This window comes from Nyctereutes procyonoides, unplaced genomic scaffold (assembly GCF_905146905.1).
Source record: "Nyctereutes procyonoides isolate TBG_1078 unplaced genomic scaffold, NYPRO_anot_genome, whole genome shotgun sequence".
Lineage (NCBI taxonomy): Eukaryota > Metazoa > Chordata > Mammalia > Carnivora > Canidae > Nyctereutes > Nyctereutes procyonoides.
Window position 1 is genome coordinate 14,324,089 of NW_026575131.1, and position 27,295 is coordinate 14,351,383.

Here is a 27,295-nt window from a genome sequence, read left to right on the forward strand (position 1 = left end):
TGCACAATTTTTGTTCAGAAAATAGAAAGGGAAACATTTACCCTCTTATTTGGGACCAGCATGACACTGATAACAAACCTGAAATAGATACTACCAAAAAAGAATTTATACATCATTATCCACATGAACCTAGAAACACTATGTTTAATGAAACATCAGCAAACCAAATCCAGTAAATTAGGTTTTGATCAAGTTTGGTTTATTCTAGGAATGCAATATAGATTTAACATTTGAAAAGCAATTACTGTTATCCACCATATTAAAAAAACCTTTGTGATAATCCCAATAGATGCAGAAAAAAGCACTTAAATTCCACATGTATTAATGACAAGAACTCTTAGAAAATTAAGACTAGGAGACTTCCTTAATCTAGTAAAGGGCATCTATGAAAAATGTACAGCTACTATCATACTTGATGATAAAATATTGGCTACTTTTCCTCTAATATCAGAAACAAAGATGCCCAGTCTCATGACTTATTTTCAAAATTTTACTGTAGTTCATAGCCATTAACATGAGAAAAAGAAATAAAAGATGTAATAATCAGGAAAGACATAACAGTTTTTTCAGGTGACACAATGGTTTGCATAGGAATCCACAAAACTACTAGAGTAAGTGGATCTAGCAAGGTCTTAGGATTCAAGGTGGCAGAGAAGTAGGAGTAAAGCTCACTATTTGCCTGCCTTTGGCTTAGGTCATGATCCCAGGGTCCTAGGAGCCAGCCAGGCATCCTGAAGCCCACTCCTCTGCCACACAATAATTTTAAAATAAATGTATTTTTATTCAGTGGCAGCAGATACTAGTTTTAATTTTAATAATAGCTTAAAGGTGTAGAGACATATAGGTTAGAATATAACTTATCATATTTGTAATAAATGTAACAGAAGAAGTTATATGGTTAGCAAACAATCATGTCAAGACACTCACATCGTCAGTTACTAGGGAAATACAAATTGAAACCACAGAGAGATGCCATCACATACTAATTAGAATGCTTCAATCAAAAGCCTGGTAGTATCAAGTGCTGCTGACAATGTGGATCAATTGGAACTCATACACTGTTGGTAAGAATACAAACTGCTACAACCACTCCAGAAAAGTTTGGCAGTTTCTGATAAAGTTGTGTCTCCTCTTAATATACGACCCACCAATCCTACTCCTTGAGATTTACCTGAGAAAAACGAAGACCTATGCTCACATTTAAAAATGTGTGGGGGCACCTGGGGAGCTTGGTCAGTTAAGATCTGACTCTTGATCTCAACTCAAGTCTTGATCTCAGGGTTCTGAGTTCAAGTCCCATGTTGGGCTGCATGCTGGACATGGAGCCTACTTTAAATATATATATATATATATATATATATTTATATATACATACATTTATATATGTATCTATAAATGGCTCTAGTAGCCTTACTGATAATCATCTAAACTTGGAAATAAGCCAAATTTCCACCAACAGATAAATGGATAAGTAAACTGTGGTACATCCATACAAAGAAATATCACTTACCAATATAAAAGAGTTAACTCCTGATATATATATATATATATATTAAAGAAAGCCATACTCAGGAGGCTACATAATGATTCTCTTTATAGGACATTCTGGAAAAGACAAAATTATAGAGACAGAAAGTAGCCCAGTTGCTGCAAGGACTGCAGATGGAGGCTCACTACAAAGTGGCATAAGTGAACTTTGGAGGGTGATGGAATGGTTCTACTATATCTTGGTGGTGGTTGAGTGCATGCCTGTGTTGTCAGTCAAAACACATGATCAATATACTAAAAAGAATAAACTTTCCTGTATGTAAATTATACCTGAAAAAAAACCTGACAAAACTATTTTCTTTCTATATATTAGCCAAAAATTAGAACATGAAAGTTAAAAATATGTATTTTAAAAGGCTCTCAAGAAATGCTTATTCAAATAAATTCAACTACAAAAGTCCTTCAATATGAAGGTAGAATAAAGAACTTTGAGGCCATTAAACTAAAGTGGAAAAGAACTAGCAAACAGAATGCCCCTCAACCTCCCACCCTAGGACGATGGTGAGGACAACCAAAGTAATCCAAAAGTCCTGGCTGCTGCACACAAGAAGTTTACTATTATCTCTTAGTATAGACCCATCCTGAGGGAAATACAATTTTACCAGCAAAGGAACTGACATTTATCACTTGGAACTCCTAAAAGAAATATTCTTACTGTGTATTCTCTATCCCCAAGTAAATACAAACAGAGGAGACTGTTAGGGTAGGGCAAGTTTCCATTATGCTATAGAAACACCACAGCCATGAGTATTCCTCTGTAGTTAGAAGGCAACATATTATTAAAAAGTAAAGAAAATGAAATAAAAACCATTAAGAATTATTTATTGTTCAAACCTCAGTTCTTGGTTATCAATGCTGGTTTGAAAAGCCCATTAATGTTGGTTGGTATACATTTCAGTGCTGGTTAAAGATTCCCTCAGGAGTGGATGGCTTTCAGCTTTCTTCATAGTGAATCAGATTTTTTATTCCTGTTTATACGTCCAGTAGCCAAAATGTGGCTCTCAAATGTTCAGTTTTCTCTGTTCACCCAGGTTTTCACTGTGTTCTTTTAAAACTGCATCAGAGAGAAGTAACAGAGTATGTGAAATGGTTGTGAATGCAATGCTGTTTCCATTCATTGATCCATCCAATGTTTGTTTAGTGTCTACTATGTGCCAATGACATGCGTGAACGCTCATCTGTAATGATAAGGTTGCATAGTAATTTATACTATGTTTAGACCCGTGCCAAGTATTGTATTCTTATTGATCATCAGCAACATGCAATGCGGTATTTTCCAACGAGAAAACATAGGCACAGAGAGGTGAATCTGTCTAAGGTCACAGAGGAAGTGAGGAGCACAAATAGAATTCAACTCAGCCATTCTGACTTGGAATCACTAGTGTACTCTGATGAAGCTGAAGAAGCAGCCAGGACCAGATCATGCAGGGCTGGGCACTTCACATAGGGATATTTGAACTTCATTTTAATGGTAATAGGAAGACTTTAAAAGTTTTTTAAGCTGGTCAAAAATCTACTGTAATTTTCATGTGACTAGTCTGGTTGCAGCATAGAAAACAGGTTGGAAGGGCCTGGCACAAAAACTTATGGTCTCCCAGCTCTGGAGGTCATAAATCTAAAATGAGTCCACAGGGCTGCATTCCTTCTGGAGGCACTTGGGAAGAATCTATGTTTGTTTTGTTTTGGGTCCTTTCCAGATTCTAGGGTTTCCTTCTCTCCATCCTCAAAGCCAGCAACAAAACCTTTCTTCTCTGACCTCCCCACTACCTCCTTATATGGATCTTTGTGATTACATTGAGCATGCTGGATAATCCAGGTAACCATTGAAAGATCCTCACCTTAATCACATCTCCGATGGAAGGTGATTCGTATGCAAGCTCTGGGAATTAGGAGACGGACATCTTTGGGGGGCCATTATTCAGCCTACTGCAACCTTCAAGTGTGTGCTTTCATGGTTCAGGGGATGGGAAGACATGAGAACACTAAGGATCATCATGTGACAAAACAGCTGGTGGGTCAACTTAGTACATTAACTGTATCAACCTTAATGCTGAATATTTTCTGCATTTGTTCCTGTTTCTGGTTTTAGGCAGAGGATTTGATTTCAGGGAAAAACAGGTGGCTGAACAGAGATAAAAACCATTAAATAGCAGATGACAACCCTCAGATCAGAGCTCCCCATCCCACCTGCCAGCACCCAGCTCCTATGGCATCAGTGTCCTTAATACATCACTGCTCCAAAGAGCATCTGCATTTTGAAATATGACAGAGAAGGGAAAATAATGCTTCGCATATAGATAAGAGTTTATAATAACAGTTTAGGCTCCTTGAGGAAGATATTTGAAGCAATATTAAGACAAGCCATATAAAAACATAATTTTGACCTAATTCTAATATTCTGCAATTTGGGAGTGAGGCTGGTTAAACCTCAAACTCCTCCCCTACCCTCACCCTCTTTTTTTGGGGGTGGGGGGTAAGGAACACTGAGTCATTTGTTTAAAAGACCTGTTCTGTTTCAAGAATGTGTTCTTTCTTCGAAACAACAAAAAGTACCTCTTTAAAGGAAAAGTCATTCACTCATTTTGTTCTCATAAAAGTTTAATAGAAGCCAACTAAAGTTTAAGATCTCCCAGAGGACAAATAAAGAGATTTCTCAGAAAATGTAGAATCGCAATTTTCATTGGTGCTAGGGGATTTTACACACAAATGCAATTTTATTTTACATTTAAAGGAGGTAAGTAAATAGACAAATCAATTTTAGCTGTTCTGAAATTTCATACTGGGTCATTAATTTTGAAAGATGGGACTTCAATAATAGTTAAAAGAACAGAGGCCCAAGGGTAAAAACTGAGAATAACCACCTTCAAAATTCTAACTTATCAGCAGCCTCAGATCAGAACCAAGTGTGTAAACCAGCTTCCTTGTGATATTCTCGGTTGCTTTCCTGCTTTCAATAGAGAATCATATGGAATTCCCTATTGTAACAACACAAACTCCCTCTTCTTTCCTTAAAACTGGATACTCTGACGGATTCTGACAAAACCAAGCTGGATCAAATTAAGACCTGCCCTCGCATCTAATGGTGGAGACAGAGATATAAACATAATATTCAGTATGGTATAAAAACAATCTCCGCTGTAGAATGAACACTCCCCTTGGGAGAAAGAGTAGAGTCAGAGAGGTCTTCCCACAGGAAATGATGTTCAGACTTAACCTGAAATAATTGGAAGTTTCTCAGGAGGAATTTCTTCCCAACCCCCCTTACCCCCACCACCACCACCACCACATAGGAGATTTATTCCTTGTTATGTACTTTGTTACACTGTTTCTCTTAAAATAATTATGACAATTACACAACTAAAGTGTTGCCATGGTCAGCAACGTGACTGTGGAGAGCATCACAACCAAGCTAGGGTGAATTCTCTGAGTTTCAGTTTATTCATCTGCAAAATAGGTTTATAGGCCTGTGATATGATAATGTGTATGTAGCAATTGACAGCCCCAGGCATGAGGTAAGTTATTTCCTGACTGAAATAGAATACTAATTTATATGAATAAAGTAAGCTTAATTGCATAGTTCATTTGTTTCCATATTCTGGTTGATTTTTTTGTATCTGGCTTTGCAAGCAAAGAATTGGTCCTTGCAAAATTATTTTGTAATATGTACTTACAACAAACCATTATGTTATACATCAACTTATATCACATTATATGTCAGCTATATCTCAATACAAGTGAAAAAATAATAAAAGCAATAGTAAAAAAAATGATTACTAACAACACAAGATTCCTAAGCTACTGAGATTCTTTATTGAATAAAGATATGCTTTTAATTTTAGCTATGCATGGTAAACCTACACATTGATTTTATGCTGGAATTGTTCTAATAACTACCTAGGATTCTATTTAAATCCTGTTAAGACATCTTTTTTTTTAATTAACAGTTTTATTGAGATGTATTATCATAAACTTCTCCTATATCAAGTGGTTTTAAGCTAAGTCACCGAGTTGGCAATCATCACCACAATCCAGACATTTTAATTACCCCCTAAGAAACCCCACCACCATTGGCAGTCACTTCTCACTTTGCCCACACTCCTCCTTCCCAACCCTAAGTGATCACTAATATACTTACTATCCCTATGAATTTGCTTATTCTAGACATTTCATATAAGTAGAATCATAAAATATGTGGTCTTCTGTGAACCGACTTCTTTCACTTAGCTTCCGGTTTTCAAGGATCATTCATGTCTAGCATGTATCAGTAGTTCATTTCTTTTTTATCGCTTAATAACATTCCATTGAATGGATATTTATTAATTTTATTTTTATTTTTGAGAGAGAAAGAGAGAGAGAGAGCCAGGGAGAGGGTGGGAGAGAGAGAATCTCCAGCAGACTCTCGGCTAAGCATGGAACTTGACCTCACAACCCTGAGATCATGACCTGGGCTGAAACCCAGAGTCCATTGCTTAACGACTGAGCTGCCCAGGTGCCCCTCCATTGCATGGATATACCACATATTCTTTATCATTGGTTGATAGACATTTGTGTTATTTCCATTTTTTGGCTGTTACTAATAATGCTGCTATGAACATTCACATACAAATTTTTATGTAGATATAGTTCTTCAATTCTTTTGGGTATTTGCCTAGGAATGCAATTGCTGAGTCATATAGTAATTCTATATTTAACTTTCTAAGAAACTGCCAGACTGTCTTCCAAAGCATCTGTACCATTTTACATTCCCAGCAACAGTCTATGAGAGTTCTAATTTCTCCACATTCTCAACAACACTGTTGTCTTTTTGTTTTAACCATCCTAGTGGATGGGAAGAGGTATCTCCTTGTGGTTTTGATTTGCATTTTTCCAATGGATGATGTTGAGTACCTTTTCATGTATACCCTGGCTATTGGTGCATCTACTTTGGAGACATGTCCATTCAAATCGTGAGTCCATTTTTCCTCAGGGTATTTGTCTTTTCATTGGTGAGTTCTAAGACTTCCTCATTTTTTCCTGGTTGCAAGTCCTGTACCAGATACGTAATTTGTAAATATTTTCCTCCATTCAGTGGGTTGTCTTCACTTTCTTTCTTTGCAGCACAAAAGCTCTTAATTCTACTGAAGTCCAACGTATCTACATTTTCTTTGTTTTGGGAGCATGTTTAAGGAACCACTGCCTAATGTGAGGTCACTAAGATTTATGTCTATATTTTCTTCTAAAGAGTTTTATAGTTTTTTAGTTCTCACTTTTAAGTATATCACTTCCTTCGACTTAATTTTTGGACATGGTATGAGGTAGGAGTTGAACACCATTCTCTTGTATATTCACATGCTATTTGTTTAAAAGACTGTTTCTTTCTCCACTGAATTGTCTTGGCATTCTTGTCAAGAATCCATCAATTGTAAATGTGAGAGCTTATTTCTGGACTCTCAGTTCTATTCCTCTAATCTGTAGGCCTCTAATACTTTATTTTTTATCTAAATTTATACAGAATAAAATATTTGCATGTATAGGAGCATAAGAAGAAAATTAAGGGATACATTAATCCCACTGCAGTAGATAAGCCATTGGTTCCAATTCATCACTGCCCTCTAGCAGCTGTACACATCCACACCCTTATCATGGCCTTATCATGTGGGTGGAGTAGACTGTGGACCGGATCCATTTGACTCTGGGTGTGGCCATGTAATCTGTTTTGATTCCTGGAATGTCAGTGAATGTGACTTAAGCAGATTCTTGAAACAGACTTGCACAGTTTGTCTTGCTTTCTTGAACTTTTGCTATCACCATAAAAAGAATCCTCCTGGGATCCCTGGGTGGCGCAGTGGTTTGGCACCTGCCTTTGGCCAGGGCGCGATCCTGGAGACCCGGGATCGAATCCCACGTCGGGCTCCTGGTGCATGGAGCCTGCTTCTCCCTCTACCTGTGTCTCTGCCTCTCTCTCTCTCTCTCTCTCATAAATAAATAAATAAATAAATAAATAAATAAATAAATAAATAAATAAAATTAAAAAAAAAAGAATCCTCCTTGGGTAGCCATTGGTTCCAAGTGAATGGCAGATGCTTAGAATATGCATGGCCCCACTCTGTGATCTGGAGTCCAGCCAAATTTAGCCAGAGTCTAGTCAAAACTCAGACATTTGGGCAAGAAATAAATGCTTATCAATGTTTACCACTGTGGTGTTTGTGGGTGGTTGTTCTGTAGCAATAGCTAACTAATAACCTACCACTTAGAGATAACCACTCCTATCAGTTTGGTCTTTTGATCAAAAATGAAATTATGAAAAAAATCTATATCTATCTATCATCTATTCACCTATTGTTTTTACTTAACATTTTACCATAATATCCTGTTATGAAAAGTTCTCAATAAACACTCCTTTTATTAACTACATATTTCAACCTTTGAAAGTTATTTTTCTGTCAACCATCCCCATATTAGTTTAACATTAAAAGTAAAGGTATAGTGAATTTCACTCTTTTTCTCTCATATGAGTGTTGGTCTCCATTTCACATTTCTATGGAATAGATTTCTAGAAATAGACACCTTTAGTAAGCTTCTATAACCAGAGTCCAAGGTGGAGCCACTGAATCCTGAGATCCTTCCTGTTGTCCTATTCATATTTTCACCTATACTATTTGGCTGAACCCAGATTCCTTTTCTTCTACAAGAATACAGGCAAATTTGATTTTACTTAAAAAAATATTTTGAAGGATTCTTTCAGCATGTTCCATTATACTATCTTTAGACACATACAGTTTATTCTAAAGAAGAAATCTGTTGCCACAAAAAGTAAATGATACAGAGCCCTCATTATCCTTCAGGCTACAGTGGAAATATGACATGGAGACAAAAATGTGAGCATACTTTTTAAATTATTATTGATAGAGTTGATAAAGGATCATATAATCCAAGAAGATGGTATCCAGGGTAGGAGCCAGATCTAACTTTATGTCCTTAATAGTGCCCAGCACTGTGCATAGCTGCATTCAGTAAATATTTCTTGAGTAAATGAATATACGAAATATAGAGAACGTGAAAGTACACTTTCAAGCCAGAAATTATGGCCCTTGCAATGGTTAATAACTATTTTTAGGGCTTCTATAGTGACAAGTATGCTACACCTAAAATTAGATGTGTAGGATGCCAAAGAGTAGGTCCAAGGCAGATACTCTATCTCAACTTTTCTGGGTGCCTTCTGAGCAAAAAAAAAAAAAAAAAAAAAAAAATGGATCTCTCTCTCTCTCTGTTCCCTCTGCCACTTTCCCCTTCCCCAGGGAAAATCACAATTTTTCAAGTCATCCAAAAGGATTAATCTTATTTCATTTTGGCAACTGCTCCAGCAGATACTTTAAGAACCCCACTCACTGTCCTTACACATTATCTACACGGAGCCTCCTGGGAAATATTATTCAGGGTACTTGGGATTCCTGTCTTGCAAACAGAACTGATCTCACCTGGCAGCTGCTTCCTGGCCCCCGCTCCCCTTCCTCCTGCGTTGGCTTCTCACAAGCCATTGTCGCTCAGCTCCTCGGGCTAAGAGAGGAGGTCCTCTTACAAAGGCAATGACTCATACCTGGCTCAGACACTTTACAATAAGTGCTATTCTTACCCATGGACACTCCAGGTCACATTTTTTTTTCCTTTAGCTTTGCTAGTCTATCACCTCAAAATTCCTGGACAAAAATGGAGCAATAAAGGAAAAAGCTACTGCTTAAATTAATGCATACTGAGGTGTCAGTGGAAGTGCTCTGCAGAGAACTGGGAGATGACAGGAGGGAGGAGGTCCTGGGCAGTGCCACAGCCCCAACCGCCACTATCTGTCACAATTTGTATAGGACGAGCCAGGCTACAGCTGCCAGCAATTTATTACACTAAGAAACTCTCCCTACCCTGGTACACATAACCATTTGTGAATGCAGGACCCGCTAGCAAAGAAGAGAAAGGCTAAGGCATTCTCTTCAGATTGGGAAGTGTGGCTAAAGCTCAGCATGCAGGGAAACCTAATAATTCCACATGCCCTATTCTTCGTGTTGTATCACCTGCCTGGCACTGTGTGGGTGACAGGGGTGCAATACGTACCTTAGCTGAATTAGGCCTCTAAAGAACTTAGAAATGCCATGCTCGAGAGTCCCTGCAGAAAACTTGATGACCTTGTCACCCAGAATAAATGTTACTCTCAGCTCCTGAGCAGAGCCAATCATCTTGAAAGAGAGTGAACATGCAGACGAGACCGTTATCAGATAGTGGCTATCTGGACAAGAGAGATCCTTTCATTTCATTCATTTGGGAGTTGCTGCAGAGACTTGTCCATAATTGCTCTCACAAATGCTCCTGGACATGTGCTTAGAGAAACTGTTGCCATCCCCCAATAAAGCAAACTGCCTGTGAGTTTGTAACCATTACAGCTGTGATGATGAAACAGTAAAGAAGAACCGCCTCTAAGTCAAAAAGTGCACCCAGAGATAAGATTCATTTTCAATGCCCTTGCAGCTGCTTCTGATGGCATGGCCAGCGCACTTCTCACGCAGTGGGGATCCAAGGCTGATTCATCGCAAAGTGAGCAAACGCCTTTTTTTTCTCTAAGATCACCCCCATGCTCCACCTCTAATAATTTCATTACATGGGGAATTGAAGGGAGGAGGATAGGAAAAGTGAGAAATAATGATTTATAAATACATGGCAAACTTTTAAATAAAAAGGGGAAACAAAACCACTTATAACTATTATTATCAGGGGCAGAACTAATAAAGGTGCTATAAAACATCTATCAGGCAGGTCATATCGATTCTGGGCATAGTGTTCTATTCTTGTGTCCTTATAACTCAGCTAAGTAACTGAGGAGGGCAAATCCACGGCAAGGTGAGTCATACTAACAAAACATCTATGGTTTTTGTTGACCTTTATACAGGGGGGCTTGAATTGCTATTGCTGCAGATACTTTGAGGATTAAAATGAAAATATATACTCTGCCAAGATCTATTTAAAAACACCGAGTTTGGAAAACAAGGTGTAGGAGTTAATGAAACATCTTGGTGAGGATGTTTCAGAGTTAATTTAAAAAGCTACAAATTAAGAAACAACAGCAAAAAGGAGATGATTGCATTGCTTCTAACTGAAGGCATTCCACTTTTTTGTTTCTCCTGGGGGTTCTGGGATTTTCAAGATTATTTGACCTGACATGAGATGTACAATAATTTGAAGTATCTAAAATATAAATAGCTAAAATATCTCACTTGATTTTATTATTTGCCCAAAGCAACATAAATTTCTTTTTATATACATAGGAGAAATGGATGAAAAAATTTAAAAAGTGAAAGAAAAACAAAAATCCCTCAATCCCCCACGAGCCTAACATTCATAAACACATGGAAAGTGACCACTTTTATGGCCATATTGATTAATATATTTGATACTCAATTTAATGGATTATCATGCCAAAAATTTCATTACCTGGTACAATTTTTATTTTGTATGAAAGGTTATGTGCTCTTTTGTAGTTATTGAAAAATATATTAATGTATGTAGCTATTTGTTCATTTAAAGTTTGCACTTCAAAACACAATAAAGATTTGGAAATCAAATCACCTCATTTGTTTTCATTACTTGAACTGCTACTTGGGGAAATTTTTAGGCAAGGTACCAAATGTATCACACGTCCCACCAAACGGACCAGGCTTGTTAATATGCTCCCAGCCTGCTGTGCTCTGGCCTCTTCGTCCCCATGCTAGGTTTTACCCTACCGAGCTGGACTTGGTATGCTACTGTATTAATTTGCTTCTCTTCTTTCCAGGGCCGGGCACATTTAGCATCTGCCCTGTGCCTGACACAGTGCTAGGTGTTGGGGCTGCAGCCAAACGCACAGACAGGATGAATCTGGTCCTGGCCCTCTGCTATTGAGCATGGTCATCGGAAACAAGAGGATCACCAGATCCAGGTATGCCCAGGAATGGGGGATCACACAGGGGATAGCAAGTCTCATCATATGGGATTAGCTGGGAGACATTTAACCACCATTGGGAGATTAGCAGCCAAGTCCTTCTTCCTGCATCTTCCAAATGCTCAGGTTGATGGCACCATTTCTACCTTGGCTGAAGATAATTTTATGTCTGTATAGGGCAACAATTTGAATCCATGAGTTACATTTTATGACTATTTCAGAAAATTAACCAAAATCCAGGAATAGTAAGAAAAAAATTGCATGCATTCTATGTGGTCCTTATAACTCATTTATACTTTTAGGAAGCCTGCACAGTTTTTCATTTGGGGGTTAATGCAACATACCTAAGTGCTAAAGGTGTCATTTGCATTTTACACCTTGGTGTATTTATTTATTTTTCATCCCTCAAGAGATGAGTTTTATTGCTGATTACACAGTACAGGAAAAAAAAGAGGAAGTAAAAAAGTAAACTCTTTACTTTTAAGAGCCTAACAGAGCATGAATCCTCTCAGTTGCTTTTCAATTTCTATGCACTGAGGTTGAGTCTGGAATTAGGTGTCACCACAAGTGACTCAAAAACGCTCTAAAAACAGGGTTGCATGCACAACTTTGGTTATAAAACAAATGCCCCCCAGCAAGAAAAAAAAAGTTGAAAAGAAAAAAAGAGGGGAAAATATTAAGTCTGAACTTCAGTAGAATTTAACAAATTCTTAGGAACACTGGGGAAATCCATTGCCAATTGCCAAAACTTTACCCAACTTTCTAGATACATCTATGGTACAAGAGGTTGTGCTCCTGTTTTTTCCCAAATTTCCAACATAACACTGGAAGTCAGATTCTTATAGAGCACTCGAGGAAATTTAGGTAGCCTCGATGAAATGTCACATGAACAAGAAGCCTATGATATCTCTAAGACTTGAGTTTGTATTTGTGATGATTGTAAGTAGGCCCATATTTGCTTCATTCTGCTCAATTTGAATACTATTTTAACAACCTGATAGCTTTCTGGTAAATTTTAATTGGCAGCCATGAGAGGTAGTTCATCACATTATCATTTTGATATATTTTTTTAAGCTAGAGAGGTAGTGAAAGGTTGCCCAGCTGACATCTATTTAACAATATATCTTTGGGTTAAAAACATGACCCAAAGAGATTTGGGTCGTTTTTCCAGCAATGGTAATTGCTATGCCTGGGACCAGATATATAAGGGGCCATGGACAAAGGCTGCAGGAGTTTTTAGGGAACAGACCAGAAAATGAACAGGATTACAGAAAATACGAGTCAACTGCCAAAGCTCCAGTCTTAGGGGGAGTTTATCTGGCTTGGGGGGAGTTTATCTGGCTCACAAAAAACTGTCATTCGCACTAATATTTTGACTTCCATTTGAGTATCTTGTGTTGTCTACAAGACACATGGTTTGTTGTATCACCTTTTTGAATGGAAAATATCACAATGAGATGTGAAAAAAAGCATATGACTGTTTTACAGCAAAAAAATTAATCATTGAAAAAGTTTTGAGTGACTGAATATGAAAAATAATTCTATTTCCTATAGCTATAGCATCAGAATACATAACAAATTCTAGGGGAGGGTGCTTGGTTATGTAAGATATTCAATTATCTCCCCACTTAGATATTCAACAGTTTTATCTCTTCAATTACTTAACTGTGAAGGACAAATAGGTATTTGGTCATAACATACTAATTACTTTGTCAGTCAGTACAAGTCACTAGGAAATAACAATCTTGCATTTTTTTTTTGTGACCTAGAATCCCTCTTAATGACAATTAGTGCAAAGTTAGAGCATATATAACATCATTTCAGGAAATGCTGACATTTCAAAGACATGACCTTCTTGCAGAGGAAACTGTCTTTGTTGTCATTTGTTAAGGGTTTTTTGGGTTTTATTTTTGTATCTTTGCTTCTCAGGCTCAGCAAATTACTAATTTAACTCGTTAACATTCTTCCTTGTTGAAAAATTTTAAAGTATTAAAATATCTGCTTTTATTGTCCTTGTCATTTTTAAAATTGCTTCTTAGTTTTGTGGGATGAGAGTAAGATAAAATTATTTTTATCAAAAGTAGCACAATTCTGATTAGCAATACCTAAGCATATTTGAAAAAGAAGTTGGAATGATTTGTATGTTTCTATCTTCTATACCGTGATATTTTACTGATTTCATTATGAAAAGTGAGTTAATAAGTTGGTTAAATAGTAAGCTAAAAAATAATAATTAAGAATTTCTTTTCTTGACACTAAGTCAAAAGCCCAATTTCTGTAGTTCTATCAACATTATATTTACCAAATACCAACTCATTTAACTAAATTTTTAAAAGATATTTTGTTTTTAAATAATCGCTTTACCCAATGTGGGGCTCAAACTCATAGCCCTGAGATCAAGAGCCACATGCTCTTCCAACTGAGCCAGCCAGTCACCGCCTTTCAAATAAATTCTTTAAACTGAAAACTAGAAGTCATTTAAATTAGCACAGAACAACAACAACAAAAAAAAATTAGCACAGAACATAGGCTTTACTGTTGAAAAAATCCAAGATTGGGTCTAAATTCCATTATTTATTGTTTGATCTTGGCAATTGTTGTTTGATCTTTGGCAAATTATTTAACCTTTTAGACTCCTTTTCTTCATTGTAAATTGGCTAATTACCATTTGGGTCCCCCACTAAATCACAGGAGGTGCATAGAGACTAAGGAGGAACTGCTTGGTAAAAGCCACAGTGGCACACAAAAATTCCTTAAAATCCAGTTCATATTAAAATGCCTTTCAATATCTTCAGAAAACACTCAAGATTTCTAATCTATAATTCCTAACAAGGGATCAACTCCCTTCAATGATGTGTCAAACAAGATGCTGACATTAACACACACTCTTTCCAGGAGCCAAGCTAAGTCATTATAACATTATTACTCTAGATTCAGTTTCATTGTTCAGTTGTCCCAAGTAGGTAGAAAGACTGCTTTTATTTTCTTCAGATCTGTAACTATGTTTTCAATTCCTTGTACGGTTTGCGCCTATTTGGATTCATCAAAATATTCAACCTCTCCTCCTAAACTCAAAGTGTCATAAATTTATTCCAGGTTTGTGATACAAAGTTTTTTCCCACATTAAAATTGTTTTAATTTAAACTTCTTGTCATGTTGGTCCGCATTTAAGTACTTTTTAATGAAAATTGTAATGGTGCTTATTTTCAATCTGATTAGCAGTGACGCGAATTTTTACAGTTCAAAGATCTCTGGTCTTCCGCTCAATACCTGACCTCTCCAACTTAAGTTTTGCTCTTCTGGCTTTGCCCTCACTGGGTATTCCACTTTGTGTGGGTCAAGAACTCTAGTTAAGGGGCGCCTGGATGGCTCAGTTGACCAACTCTTGGTTTCTCTCAGGTGGTGATCTCAGGGTCATGAAATGGAGCCCCGCTTTGGGCTCTGTGCTTAGTGCCAAGTCAGCTTGGGACTCTCTCTCTCCTTCTGCCCCTCCCCACTGCTTGAGTGCATGTGCTCACTCTCTCTCTTTCTTTCTCTCTCTCCCCCCCTCTGAAATAAATAAATCTTAAAGAACAACAAAAAGAATTCTGGTTAATTCTTCAGGAGTCAATTCAGAAGTCTCTTGGCTCCTAATGTACCCCATTCACAGCTTTATTACAACTATGTTTAACTGGACCACAATTATTCATTTACATTTCATCCTGCCCCTCAGACTATGAAACCACATGTTAAAACCCAAGATTTGTTCATATTTGTATTTCTAGCACATAATAGTTCATAACTGTTAAATGGGAAAATGACTACATTTTACATTAAAAGGTAGTTTCCGAGCAGCCTGGATGGCTCAGCGGTTTAGCACCACCTTCAGCCCAGGGCCTGATCCTGGAGACCGGGAATTGAGTCCCATGTCGGGCTCCCTGCGTGGAGCCTGCTTCTCCCTCTGCCTGTGTCTCTGCCTCTCTAGACTCTGTGTGTCTCTCTCTCATGAATAAATAAATAAAATCTTATAAATAAATAAATAAATAAATAAATAAATAAATAATAAATAATAAATAAATAAATGGTAGCTTCCAATTCTTCTTAAAAATTGTACCTGGTGTTTATTTGGATCTACATCCTTTTGTTTTTTGTAGGATGTGATTATCATGGCACCTGCATTACTGATTCTATTGTGGGCTACAGTGATACTGAAAGCAGACTTACTTCCTGATAAAAAATGTAGGTACCATCTATTAAATTCAGTAGTATTTCTTTTTTTTTTTTTTAAGTACATTACAGGGCAGGCCCAGTGGCTCAGCAATTTAGCATTGCCTTCAGCCCAGGCCCTGATCCTGGAGACCCAGGATTGAGTCCCATGTCGGGTTCACCGCATGGAGCCTGCTTCTCCCTCTGCCTGTGTCTCTGCCTCTCTCTCTCTCTCCCTGTGTCTCTCATGAGTAAATAAATAAAATCTTTAAAAAAAAATAAAGTACATTACAAAAATATAGCATTATTTTTTCCTAAATAATCCCTCAACTAGGAAATTATGTATGGGTTTTTTAAAAGAAGAATATTTATTCTTATCAGAATACAAACTCTTTGAATATGCTGTACTTTAAGAAAGCAAAGTTGACTAGAATGCAAGTTTTATCCTACAATGGGGAGTCATATTCCAAGTGTGGGTATATGGGCAATATAGAATAAAGCTAAAGCTGATGACCACATGTGGATTGCCCTTCCATGCAAGGAGTTAATTACAAGTCCTCACAGCCAAAGAATAAAAACCTTACACTATGATCAATGGATTTCATATAAGGACAGAACCTAAGAAAAGAAAATTGTCACATGGTCTATAGTAGTGTTGTCTGAGAGAACTTTCTATGATAAGGACACTGTTCTATATCCTCATTGTACAATGTAGTAGGTACTACACATAAGTCAATACAGAGTAGTTGGAATATGGCTCATGCAACCAAGGTAATGAACATTTGGTTTAGCTCACATTTAAATAGTCCATATATGGCCAGTGGCTACCATAATGGACAGAGCAGTATAGACGGAGCCCTACCAGTCCTGTATGTGGCAAGTATAGACACAGAGTTGTAGGAGGTATTAAAAATTAAAGGTCAATGGAAATATCCTAACCAGGTAGTAAATAAGTAAAATTCGGTTTCATAATGATCTGTACAATATTATCCTAGTTTTAGGAAAAAAACTAAGTTATAGCAACATAAACCATGAACAAAAAATAATGCATATATCACATATTAACACTCTTCTCAGTTGCAGGATTACAGGTAACTTTTCTTTTTTCTTTCTTTCCTCACCTGTGCTTTCCAAAATTTCTAAAATGAACAGGCATTGATTTTGTAATTTAGAAGAAAGCTTTTATTTTGAAAACAGAGTGGTTCATTAAAAAAACCTCTTTTCTATTAATGCCTAAGTAGTTTTGCTCACAAATTGTTTCATAATGAGAAACAAATTAATTTTACATCATGAACCAAGGCATATACAAATATTTAAGTATATTCATGTAGTGGAAATAAGAGGTTCAGGAAATAATTGTATTTTCTTCCATGTCATTAAAAACAATTCTAGCCACAAACCAGTAAGTTTTTGCAGTAAATTTTATAGATAGTGGACCTCAGTTTGAAAACTACAGTTATAATGAATGACAAATGAAAATATTCATTGTTTCAGTCTAAAAAATCCCCTATATATGCTATAGGTAAATGTCTGGGCAGGGTTAGAAAGATAATGAGTTAAAAGCAGTTTTAAGTCAACTTTTTCTGAAATCATTTTGCTATACCTTCTAATAATCATAACATCCTACAACAGACAATAATCATACTTTAAAAATTTACAAGTGCTGCCTCTGTAAAATTGAACATCACGTTGCTTCTTTTCATCAGCAGCTTTACTTCTTCCACCTACCAACTTCACCATTACAGTTATTGGTCTAGCCCAAGTCCTTTTATGTTGGGAACCAAATCCTGATCAAGAACCAAAGAACGTGGAACTAGGCTATCACGTGAGAATAAATGCTCCACAAGAAGAAGATGTAAGTATTTATTCTGACAATTGTCCTTATTTAGAGTCAATTTTAACTGCGTTTTCCCTATCAAATGAAATTTTAAGTCACACACACACACACACACAAAATTGACTCAAGAGTTTTCTGTTGGGATCCCTGGGTGGCGCAGCGGTTTGGCGCCTGCCTTTGGCCCAGGGCGCGATCCTGGAGACCTGGGATCGAATCCCACATCGGGCTCCCGGTGCATGGAGCCTGCTTCTCCCTCTGTCTGTGTCTCTGCCTCTCTCTCTCTCTGTGTGACTATCATAAATAAATAAATAAAAATTAAAAAAAAGAGAGTTTTCTCTTCAGCTCCGAGGAAGAGTAGGGTGTGTCTGTTGAAATGACCATAAGCTAGTGCCATGCATGTTGTTTAGCATTTGATAGCAGCACAGAACATTTTAACTTTGCCATGATTCTTTGACTATGAAAAGAAAGTTAAGTGGCTTTGAGGGTAAATTGGATCTAATACTTTAAAACAGGCAAAGAGAAAAAGAGAAGAGAGAAGTAGAGTACAATGGGAGGCAGTGGAAGGCCTAACCAGAGAGAGGCCAATTTCAACCACTTTCTGACTTGGCAACCTTGGGCCAGTCACTGTGTGTGTGTGTGTGTGTGTGTGTGTGTGTGTGTGTGTATCTTACCGCAGGGATTATCTTAAAGCACCTAATATCTAGGAGATGTGCAGTAAAATGAAATAAAGGGAAAAGCAATTAGTATTAGCTATGTTTTCAGTCAATACAGAATTCTCGAGAATTTCCCCTATCTTTATACGGTAATTTTTTACCTCTGGGGAGGAGACTGGGACTACAGATGATGGTTGAAGTGAGTGTGAGCCTTAATCATAGTATTTTGTTTGTTTTTATAGGAATGTGTTCATGTATCATTGAGGAATTAATTATTACATTATTATTATACTGTATTTTCTTTTAATGCCCAAATGCTAGAATTGGGTAATTTATTTTTGCTCATTTTTTAAACTCATCTTTGTTGAGGTATGAATGGTGTGTAAAAAGCTGTACATATTTACATAACTCGATGAGTTTGAGGATAAGCACATATGTACCCATGAAATCATGTGCTTATTTTTTTCCTAGTCTAACTAGTTCATTGCATTTTATTTATGTGCCATTTAAAAAGTGGAAGAAAATGCCTATTGGATTAAAATAACTCTCTTGATGCTCTTTCCCTTTTCTGTATCATGACTTGTGGGGTTTATTTTTAGTATGAAACCAGAAACACTGAAAGCAAACTCGTAACCGTTCTTCATCAAGGCTTTTCAGCAAGTGTGCAGACCATCCCATGGGATGGCCACTCCCTCCTGCCAAGCGACTGGGTTTCTGCGGAGCTTAAAGCCCCACCAGGTAAGGCAGGCTCCTCATCGGCTTATATTTTATTCCTGACCTTGCAGGTGAGGCAAATTTGGAAAACCAAGTGGCTTTTCCTTTCCGTAGTCAGTCAGCAGCTCCTGCCAAGTGTTTTTCCTCCTCATCGACATCCTAACTGAGGCTGTGATCACTTAGGGCCCTAACCCACCCACCCTATTGCAGCTGGAGCATCTCTGCAGATGTGGCTTACACTGCTCGCTCCCTGGCTCCAAAGTCAGAGGGTCAGCAGCAAAATCAAGGCCAATCAGGTCTTTCGTAATTGCTAAGACCTTTTCCAACCATGACCTACATGATTCCTCTGCCTTTGTCAGATTGCTAAACATTGACACCCCCTCCCCCCTCCCGCCCCATACACACACACAGCAGCCCATTCTTGCCTTAGAGGTTTTGCTTTCTTGGATTCATCTCTCACTGCTTTTCTGAATCCTTCCCATACTTCAAAGCCCAAAGCAAGTTGTACCACCTCTACAAAGGCCTTTGACTTTTCATCGTATACACTGAAGGATACTCTTCTTCCTCAAAATCCATTCATGGGCTGGGTGATTCATTGGGCACATATGACATTATCTTTCACAGATAAATAAATTTATACGCTGCCACCTCTGAAAAGAAACCTGGTGGGGGCAGGGACAGGGTCTCACACTTCACTGAGCCAGGAGAATGAACACTGCATGCTTTAGAAGGAGGGTTCCCTGCTGTCCTGTTTGTGGAGTTCTGCATTCTATGACTTTTCATACCAGACTGAAGAGAGCTGCTGATGGTTCACAGAAGCCACAACACCGAACCACCTACGGTGAAAGGGGACAGATAGCATCCACGGTCTATACTGTCCTTTGCTGAAAATTAGACTTTCTAAGACGTAGAATTGGTGATACTTGTGATTAAACCCTTGGAATCTCTCTCTCTCTCTCTCTCTCTCTCTCTCTCTCTCTCACACACACACACACACACACACACACACACACACACACACACACACACCGGGGAAAGAGAGGAGAGAAGGATCACCAAGTCCCAGGTTATGTGAGTGTACCTGGTAACAATTGTCTTGGCCAGTTTGACCCATGGGTAATCATCCAACCGGTGCCTTGTCATATCACTGGGTGAAAAGGCTACACACCCCCTGAACTGTGTCGATGGGTGGGAGCAACACCGTGAGGATCTTCCTGTTCAGTCATCATTATAACATGCTGCCCAGACCACATAGCAGCCAATTCACAATGACCTTGATTCCAAGTTCAGAGACTAATCCAAGTTAAAAGACAAGATTACAAATACAGACCTTTGTGTGGCTTACCTTAAACTCTTTTACCACGTCTCAAGTAATAACAGGACTACACCTGTAATGGCATCTTTCAGAATTACATTTCTGCAATTCTAATCATTCTCTGACCATGCCAATATACACTGACATGAATGAAAAATTAATTCTCCCTTGAATCAGACTGAATTCATACCAAATAATTCCTTGGAAGAGATTTGGGAGACAAACATTATAGGAACCTCCAAACCATACCTGGGCATGGAACGTCTGGTCATTTAGTGTATGGACACTACATTGAGTACAAGGCATACACATAGATCTATATATGTTTGTTGTATATGAATATATAGAAACAAACTGTCTGATAGTACATGGTAATCGTACAAAGTAGCCAGTGTCCCTTTTGTGGAACTTCTCTGCAGACAAAAGGTGTCTGTCTTCTCCTCCTTGAACTACACTGGCTGATAGTGATAAATGTGATCATAGGATTGACTTAAACGAAGCTAAGACCACTTCTTTCCTTCAATATTTAATCTAAAGGCTCCCACTTTGATCAGATCTTCCCTGCTCCTCAGCCCAAAGTTTTTTCCCCTTCCCTAGCAAGCACAAGGCCTGTCACCACACATGTTCCGAAGCCTCAGCATCCATGGTGACAATGTGGTTTGTAATGAAAGCAAGGTTTCCAGTCAAATAATCTTCAGAAATCCTGGGTGCAATGAACATAATGCGTTTGGTGAAAATTCATAATATTCTCTTAACATCTTTGCACATTAAGGAGGACTTCAACATGCTACTATGCACAGAGTCTCCAAAGAAGTGTTATTATTTTGCAGCGTTGCCAGACCCACTTCCTCCAGAGTGGCAATCTATGTTATTCATGACACATTGGGGTGTGACCTAATGAATCACACAATTCTAGGCTGGAAAGCGGCACTAGAGACCTTCCTCTCCCAACTCTCCCATTTCTGGTTGGAAAAACTGAGGCCCAGAAGTGTCACAGCTCGTTATTGAAACATGTGGCATTAGAATACCAAGGTTGCTGGGCCCCAAGCTCTGAATGACAATCTCTTGTATTGCTCTTAAATGTTCATACAAATATGCCACACACACACACACACACACACACACACACACACACACACCTGTAGCGCAAAGTAGCTGGAAAGCTTTTTAATGCCAGAAACTCAGGCTTCGTAATCCTAGCTTCATCCCCCAGTAAACCAGCCCTCTGCAAATAGGTTTCTATACATTTGTGATAACAGTTACTTTGTCATGGTCAGATGTTCCCCCTCAGTACAGTTTCAGAGGAAGTACAAATTTAAAAGCTGTCATGGCAATATTGTTCTTATTTTTGACCATCTTATTGACTATCCAGGGTCTCCCGGAACCTCGATTATGAATTTAACGTGTACCACAAACACAATATTCAATAACTCTAATCCCTTAAGACCCTACCAAGTCTCTCTGCACTGTACCTGGCTGGTTGGCAAGGATGCCCCGGAGGATACACAATATTTCCTCTACTACAGGTGAGTACCTATTTTTGCTCATGCAAATGCATCATTTCCTCTAATCTTAAAAACTTATGAGTGCTTCAATTTAGGTATGGCTCCATGACTGAAGAATGCCAAGAGTACAGGAAAGACACCCTGAAGAGAAATATTGCATGCTGGTTTCCGAGGACTTTTATCAGTAGCAGAGGGAGTGACTCACTGGCAGTGCAAGTAAAGGGCTCGAGCAAGCATACTATAATCAAGACCTTTGATCAGCTATTTGCTCTTCATGAAATTGGTAAGGTACACGTAACTCAAAGCTGAAATCACCAAATTGCAGGATCCCAGCATTGGAAGGGTTTATAAGGATCCCCTAGTTTGACTAATTTTCCGATGCTAAGTGAACATCTGTCCCCCTGCCTGACAACCCCGGGGGTCAGCTCTCTCAACCTCAGCACCACTATTTATGGTTGGATACATGGTCTTGCAGGAGCTGTCCTGTGCCTTGCAGGATTTTTAGCAGCATCGTTGGTCTCTACCTACTAGACCAGTAGCACCCTCCTCCCACCAGCTATGACAACAAAATGTCTCCCAAGATTTCTAAATGTCCCATGGGGGACAGAATGTCTACCACGTGAGAATCACTGAACCAGGGAGTGTGAACTCACTGCTGAAGGGAGCAGCCCTTTCTCAGCTCTGACTCATTTCATGAACTTTCTGCCCATTGGGCCTGTGATGGACTGGTAACACCTCCAAATAATTCTCATCCCTTTCCCTACAAGATGGTCTCAGAGCTAGCCAAAGATAGCCAGCTTTCTCATCCTAAGATTTCTCTTCTCCAAGCTTCCCATCTTCAATTCCTCATGCTTTCCTCTTAGGATCTTCTGCCATTCTGGTCTCTTGAGTGATCCTAAAATGTATCTCTCAGCATATGATCCTCAGATCTAAACATATTATTTAAGGTTTCATTTGCTCAGTTCTCAAAATAGAAATAGTCTCCTTCATCCTAGATACTTGTATTAATAAAACTCATCAGGAGCCTTTCACATCACATTCTTGTTACAACTGCTCAAGATTTCAATCATGGCATATTTATTAGCATGGGCTGTGGAGTCAGGCTGCCTGGGCTGGGACTCTGCCTCCCCCACTGACTAGCTGAGTGACTGTAGACAAGCTGGTCATTCCTCTTTACCTCAGTCTTCTCATCAGAAAGAAATGGGGAGAAAGTCACACTTCCTACAAGGTTTTTGTGAGAATTAAGTGAGTTTATAACCATACAGTGCTCACAACAGTGGCTGGTGATTATGCATAATTATAAATATACAAAATATTAAAGGGACATGACTTATCTATATCTCTACCAAATAAAGTATAACTTTGTTTAAAGAACCATCTCACTAAAGATGTTTTGTGACTCTATTTAATAGTCTATTTCTCAGATAATCTAAAAATGTTACTTTCCTGAGAATTGGTAATAAAAAATACTGAGGACAACCTAGGAAACATTATTGATATGAAAATGGACACAATCCGGTATAGACCACAGGAATTCATTCTCCTGTGTGATTTTCATTTCTTTGAGATCAATTCCTCATATTACTAAAAGAAATACATGCTTGGTTAAATATTTTCTGCTTAGGCAGACTCTGGAACCAATAGGTCCCATTCTTAGTTTGTCCCTAAGATTCATGAATTGTGAGATCTAAGTCACATAACCTAAGACAAGAACTCTCACTTAGAAATAATTTCCACCCATATCACAAGGCTATAAGACAATCCAGTGATAAGTCAGGGAAAAGAACGTGAATTCTAAGTTAAGGCAAATGTGCCCCAGCAACCCCTGGGTGGCTCAGCAGTTGAGCATCTGCTTTCAGTTCAGGACATGCGTGATCCTGGGGTCCTGGGATGCAGTCCCGCATTGGGCTCCTCGCAGGGAGCCTGCTTCTCCCTCTGCCTAGGTCTCTGCCTCTGTGTGTCTCTCATGAGTAAATAAATAAAATCTTAAAAAAAAAAAAAAGACAAATGTGGCCCAATCCAATCTTTCTATGCAAGAGAAAATTGAGGCTTCCCACTCCATCCCCCAAACAAACCTGAAAGGCAGCAAACAAAACAACATGAAACAAAACTGAAGCTCCAAATGAGGAAATTATTACCCAGAGCCACACCTGCTAGGTAGAGGCAGGGCTGGGTGGAAGCTCCAGGGCAATTTCTCTCCAGGATGAGGTTTACTTAGTTTGGTCCTGCTTGAGAAACAGGGATAGTGAGGTGGGTCTTGCAATGAGCTAAAGGGGAAGGGGACTCAACCATTTGATGCCATTTAGAATAGGAATCCTTTAAAATTATAGGAGAGATTTCTTCAGTGCTGTAATGTAGGAGTCATCTGCAGCCACTGGGGTCTTGTGGCTTGAGGATCAGTTAGTTAAAGCCTGAGCGTAGATACTTGAGAAGATTGTATCTTAGAAATGCCTTGAGGAGTGTGAGTGGATTGGATTTATCAGCCCAGACCACTGACCTTTCATTCTCTAACCTAGATCGAATTAATCCTCCAGAGAATGTCACAGCAGTGATTGAAGGAAGCGGTCTTTCTATTCAGTGGAAGAAACCTGTTTCTGCCTTTCCAATTCACTGCTTTGAATATGAAGTGAAAATTTATAACACAAGGAAAAATTATTTCCAGGTAATTCTTCAGATCATTCCAATATTTGATGATAGCGTTCTCTTTGAAATATTTTAAAAATGATATTCAGTGACAGCTGTGGTTATAGCTTGGAACTAACAAGGTCAAAGATAACTTATATTTACCCAAGTTTTATAAAAAATAAACCAAATGTTACTGGCTTTTTGTGTTGAAAGGACATACTTTTGCTTCAAAATAACACAAAGGATCAGATAAAAACTCATCAGCACTACTGTTGGTGCAAATATAAAATGTTGCAGCCACTATGGAAAACAGTATGGTAGTTTCTCAAAAAAATCATAAATAGGATTATCATGTGATCCAACAATTCCACTTTCTGGCATACAACGAAAAGAATCGTCAACAGGGTCTCAAGCAGAAATTTGCATTCTCACGTTCATAGCAGCATTATTCACAACAGCCCAAAGGAAGAAACAACTTGAGTGTCCTCCAACAGATGATGAATGGATAAACAAAATGTGGTATATCCATACAATGCACTATTATTCAACCTTAAAAAGGAAGGGAATTCTGACACAGACTACAACCTGGATGAGCCTTCGAGGACCCCATATTAAGTGAAATAAACCAGTCACAAGAAGACAAATATTGTAGGATTGCACGTATATGAGATACCAAGAGTAGTCAAACTCAGAGACAGAAAGTACAATGGTGGTTTCCAGGAGCTGGGGGAGGGGGTGTGGGGAGCTGTTGTTTAATGAGTGGAGTTTCAGTATCGTGGGCCATATGAGTGCTGGAACTGGTTGCAAAACAATGTGAATGAATGTTCTCACCACAGTGGAGCTGTACACTTAAAAATAGTTAAGATGGTAGATTTTATGTTTTTCTTTCACCACAACTGAAATATGCTCCTCAGCTCTAGAGAACACAAAGTTCAAGGGACAAGGAACTGAGAAGCCAGCCTGTGCTTATTAAGCCTCAGCTACCTGTCAAGCTTTATTATGCTCATTTATTCCATCCTCCCAGTAACTCCATTAAGTAACTATCATTCCCATTACACAGGTAAGTGAGGCAGAGAGATTAAGCCACTTGCCCAAAGTCATAAAGCTGGCCAAGCGCAGGGAAGTTAGGATCACAACTCGCCTCTTACGGATAGTAGGGAAAGCAAATTCCATTCCATCCAAGTTGGTTCAACCAACATTGATAAATTGATTTGTGCGTGGGAAGTATGAAGAGAAGTACAATAGTGTCTCTGCCATCAAGGGGCCTCGTCTAGTGTACCCACTCAGCACCTCACAGTAAGGGCCCCAGAGGTCTAGGGTCTAGGTCTAGGGTGTAGGGCTCCCACTGAGAGGAATGGAGCAAAATCATTAAGTAGAGAGTAGAAGCCTGCCTGTTGAGAGGAGACCAACCTCTGTAGCCAGTGCTTCTCCAAAATAGCTATGCTGGAAGTCTGGCTTTTAAAAAAATTTTTAATTTTTAATTAGATTTCTAATTTCATTTCTAATTCTTCTTTTGTAAGATACAGTTAAAATAAAGGCTAGAAAAATCAAATATACCCAGAGAGAAGCCCGATCATCATGGGATTGGATGTCGCGGCAATGTCAAATTGCTACAAAAGCTCCAAACCTGTTTTCTCGATTTCTGTGTTTACCTCACTGTGGATCAGTAGTAAACCGCTCCTGCCACACACCGGTCTGCCAACCACACTTTCGTGACAGGGGGTCGAGGCAGAGCTCAAAGGCTTAAGAGAGCATGGCTCCTTCAGCCAAGTGGTAGTGAGTCGGCCTAGATATAAAGCCAACATTGGAATAATAAGTCTAGATCCTACAATGGTACTTCTCCAAGAATGGAAATTTTTGCTTAAAAAAAAAAGAGGAGTGATTTCTCTTTTTAAAACCATTGCCAGAGGCACTGAAAGCCACTGAAGAGTTTTATTCAATACAGAACTGTGACTGCATCTGCAAAATCAAAGAATAATTTTGGTGGCAGCATGAAAGCTGGACACATGTGGAAGGGCCAGTGGACACAGGCATCTGGGGTTAATGGCTGTGGCAACTGGCCAAACAAAAGATAACAAGAGAAATCAGGCTGTGGTCATGGGGTAGGGTGAGTAAAGGAGAAACACACCCAGAAGAATGTAAGAGACAAGTGTCAGGGACACATCTCTGGTTTGGGGCGTAAAGGATTAGCTGAATGGTGTGGACATTGAGCAGTAGAGTGAGTTAAGAGAGAAAGGTTCATTTGTGAGAAAACAGCCTCACTCTAACACTGGACAATGCTAGGCTAAATTGCCTGTGACAGACTGGCATTTATTAAGAGCCTATTATTGTATTGCACTAACCAGCATTGCTGGTTTTGCTCATCAAAAATGGGCTGAATATTGGCAGTTTTCACAGGATTCAAACCAATACATTCTTAAACTTGGAATTACAAAGAAAATTCGGTTTAATTCAATCATCATGCTTAGGTGTCGTTATTCCCATCTTACAGGTGAGAAAACAGAGGCTCAGAGAGGTCAATGAATTTGCCTTGCAGGTAGTTTGGAGTATAGGATTCAAACCCAGCTCTTCCTAGATTCAAGGACTCTGCTCTTTCCTCTTCTCTGTGCATGGTGCCCCCTGGCTCCAGTTGTTCGAGACATTCTTGTACATCAGGAATCAGCAAACTATTTTTTCTTTCTTTTTTTTTTTTTTTTTGTAATGGGCAGATATTTTAGGCTTAGCAGGTCATATGGCTTCTATCACAATTACTCAGCTCTATCATTGTGGAACAGAAGCAGCCATAGAGAATATGTAAACAAATAGGCGTGGGTGTGTTCCAGTAAAACTTTACTTGTGGATACTGAAATTTCAGTTTCACGTGTCATGAAATACTCTTTTGATATTTTTCAATCATTGAGAGATACATAAACCATTCGTGGCTTGCAGGCCCTACAAAAAGAGGCTGCAGGCCAGACTGGCCCACACATTTGT

The 27,295-nt window shown here is 38.6% G+C and overlaps 1 protein-coding gene across 1 annotated transcript in view; it reads left to right on the forward strand.

Moving 5' to 3' along the window:
- The window catches only part of IL5RA (interleukin 5 receptor subunit alpha), a 47,528-nt gene that overhangs the window by 2,551 nt on the left and 17,682 nt on the right, over window positions 1-27,295 (forward strand). The window contains exons 3-10 of the mRNA XM_055343300.1: window positions 10,042-10,107; window positions 11,342-11,427; window positions 15,622-15,706; window positions 17,383-17,528; window positions 18,763-18,901; window positions 21,565-21,718; window positions 21,793-21,980; window positions 24,214-24,359. Of these exons, the coding sequence (XP_055199275.1) occupies window positions 10,042-10,107; window positions 11,342-11,427; window positions 15,622-15,706; window positions 17,383-17,528; window positions 18,763-18,901; window positions 21,565-21,718; window positions 21,793-21,980; window positions 24,214-24,359 (1,010 nt within the window). The remainder of the gene's footprint in view (window positions 1-10,041; window positions 10,108-11,341; window positions 11,428-15,621; window positions 15,707-17,382; window positions 17,529-18,762; window positions 18,902-21,564; window positions 21,719-21,792; window positions 21,981-24,213; window positions 24,360-27,295) is intronic.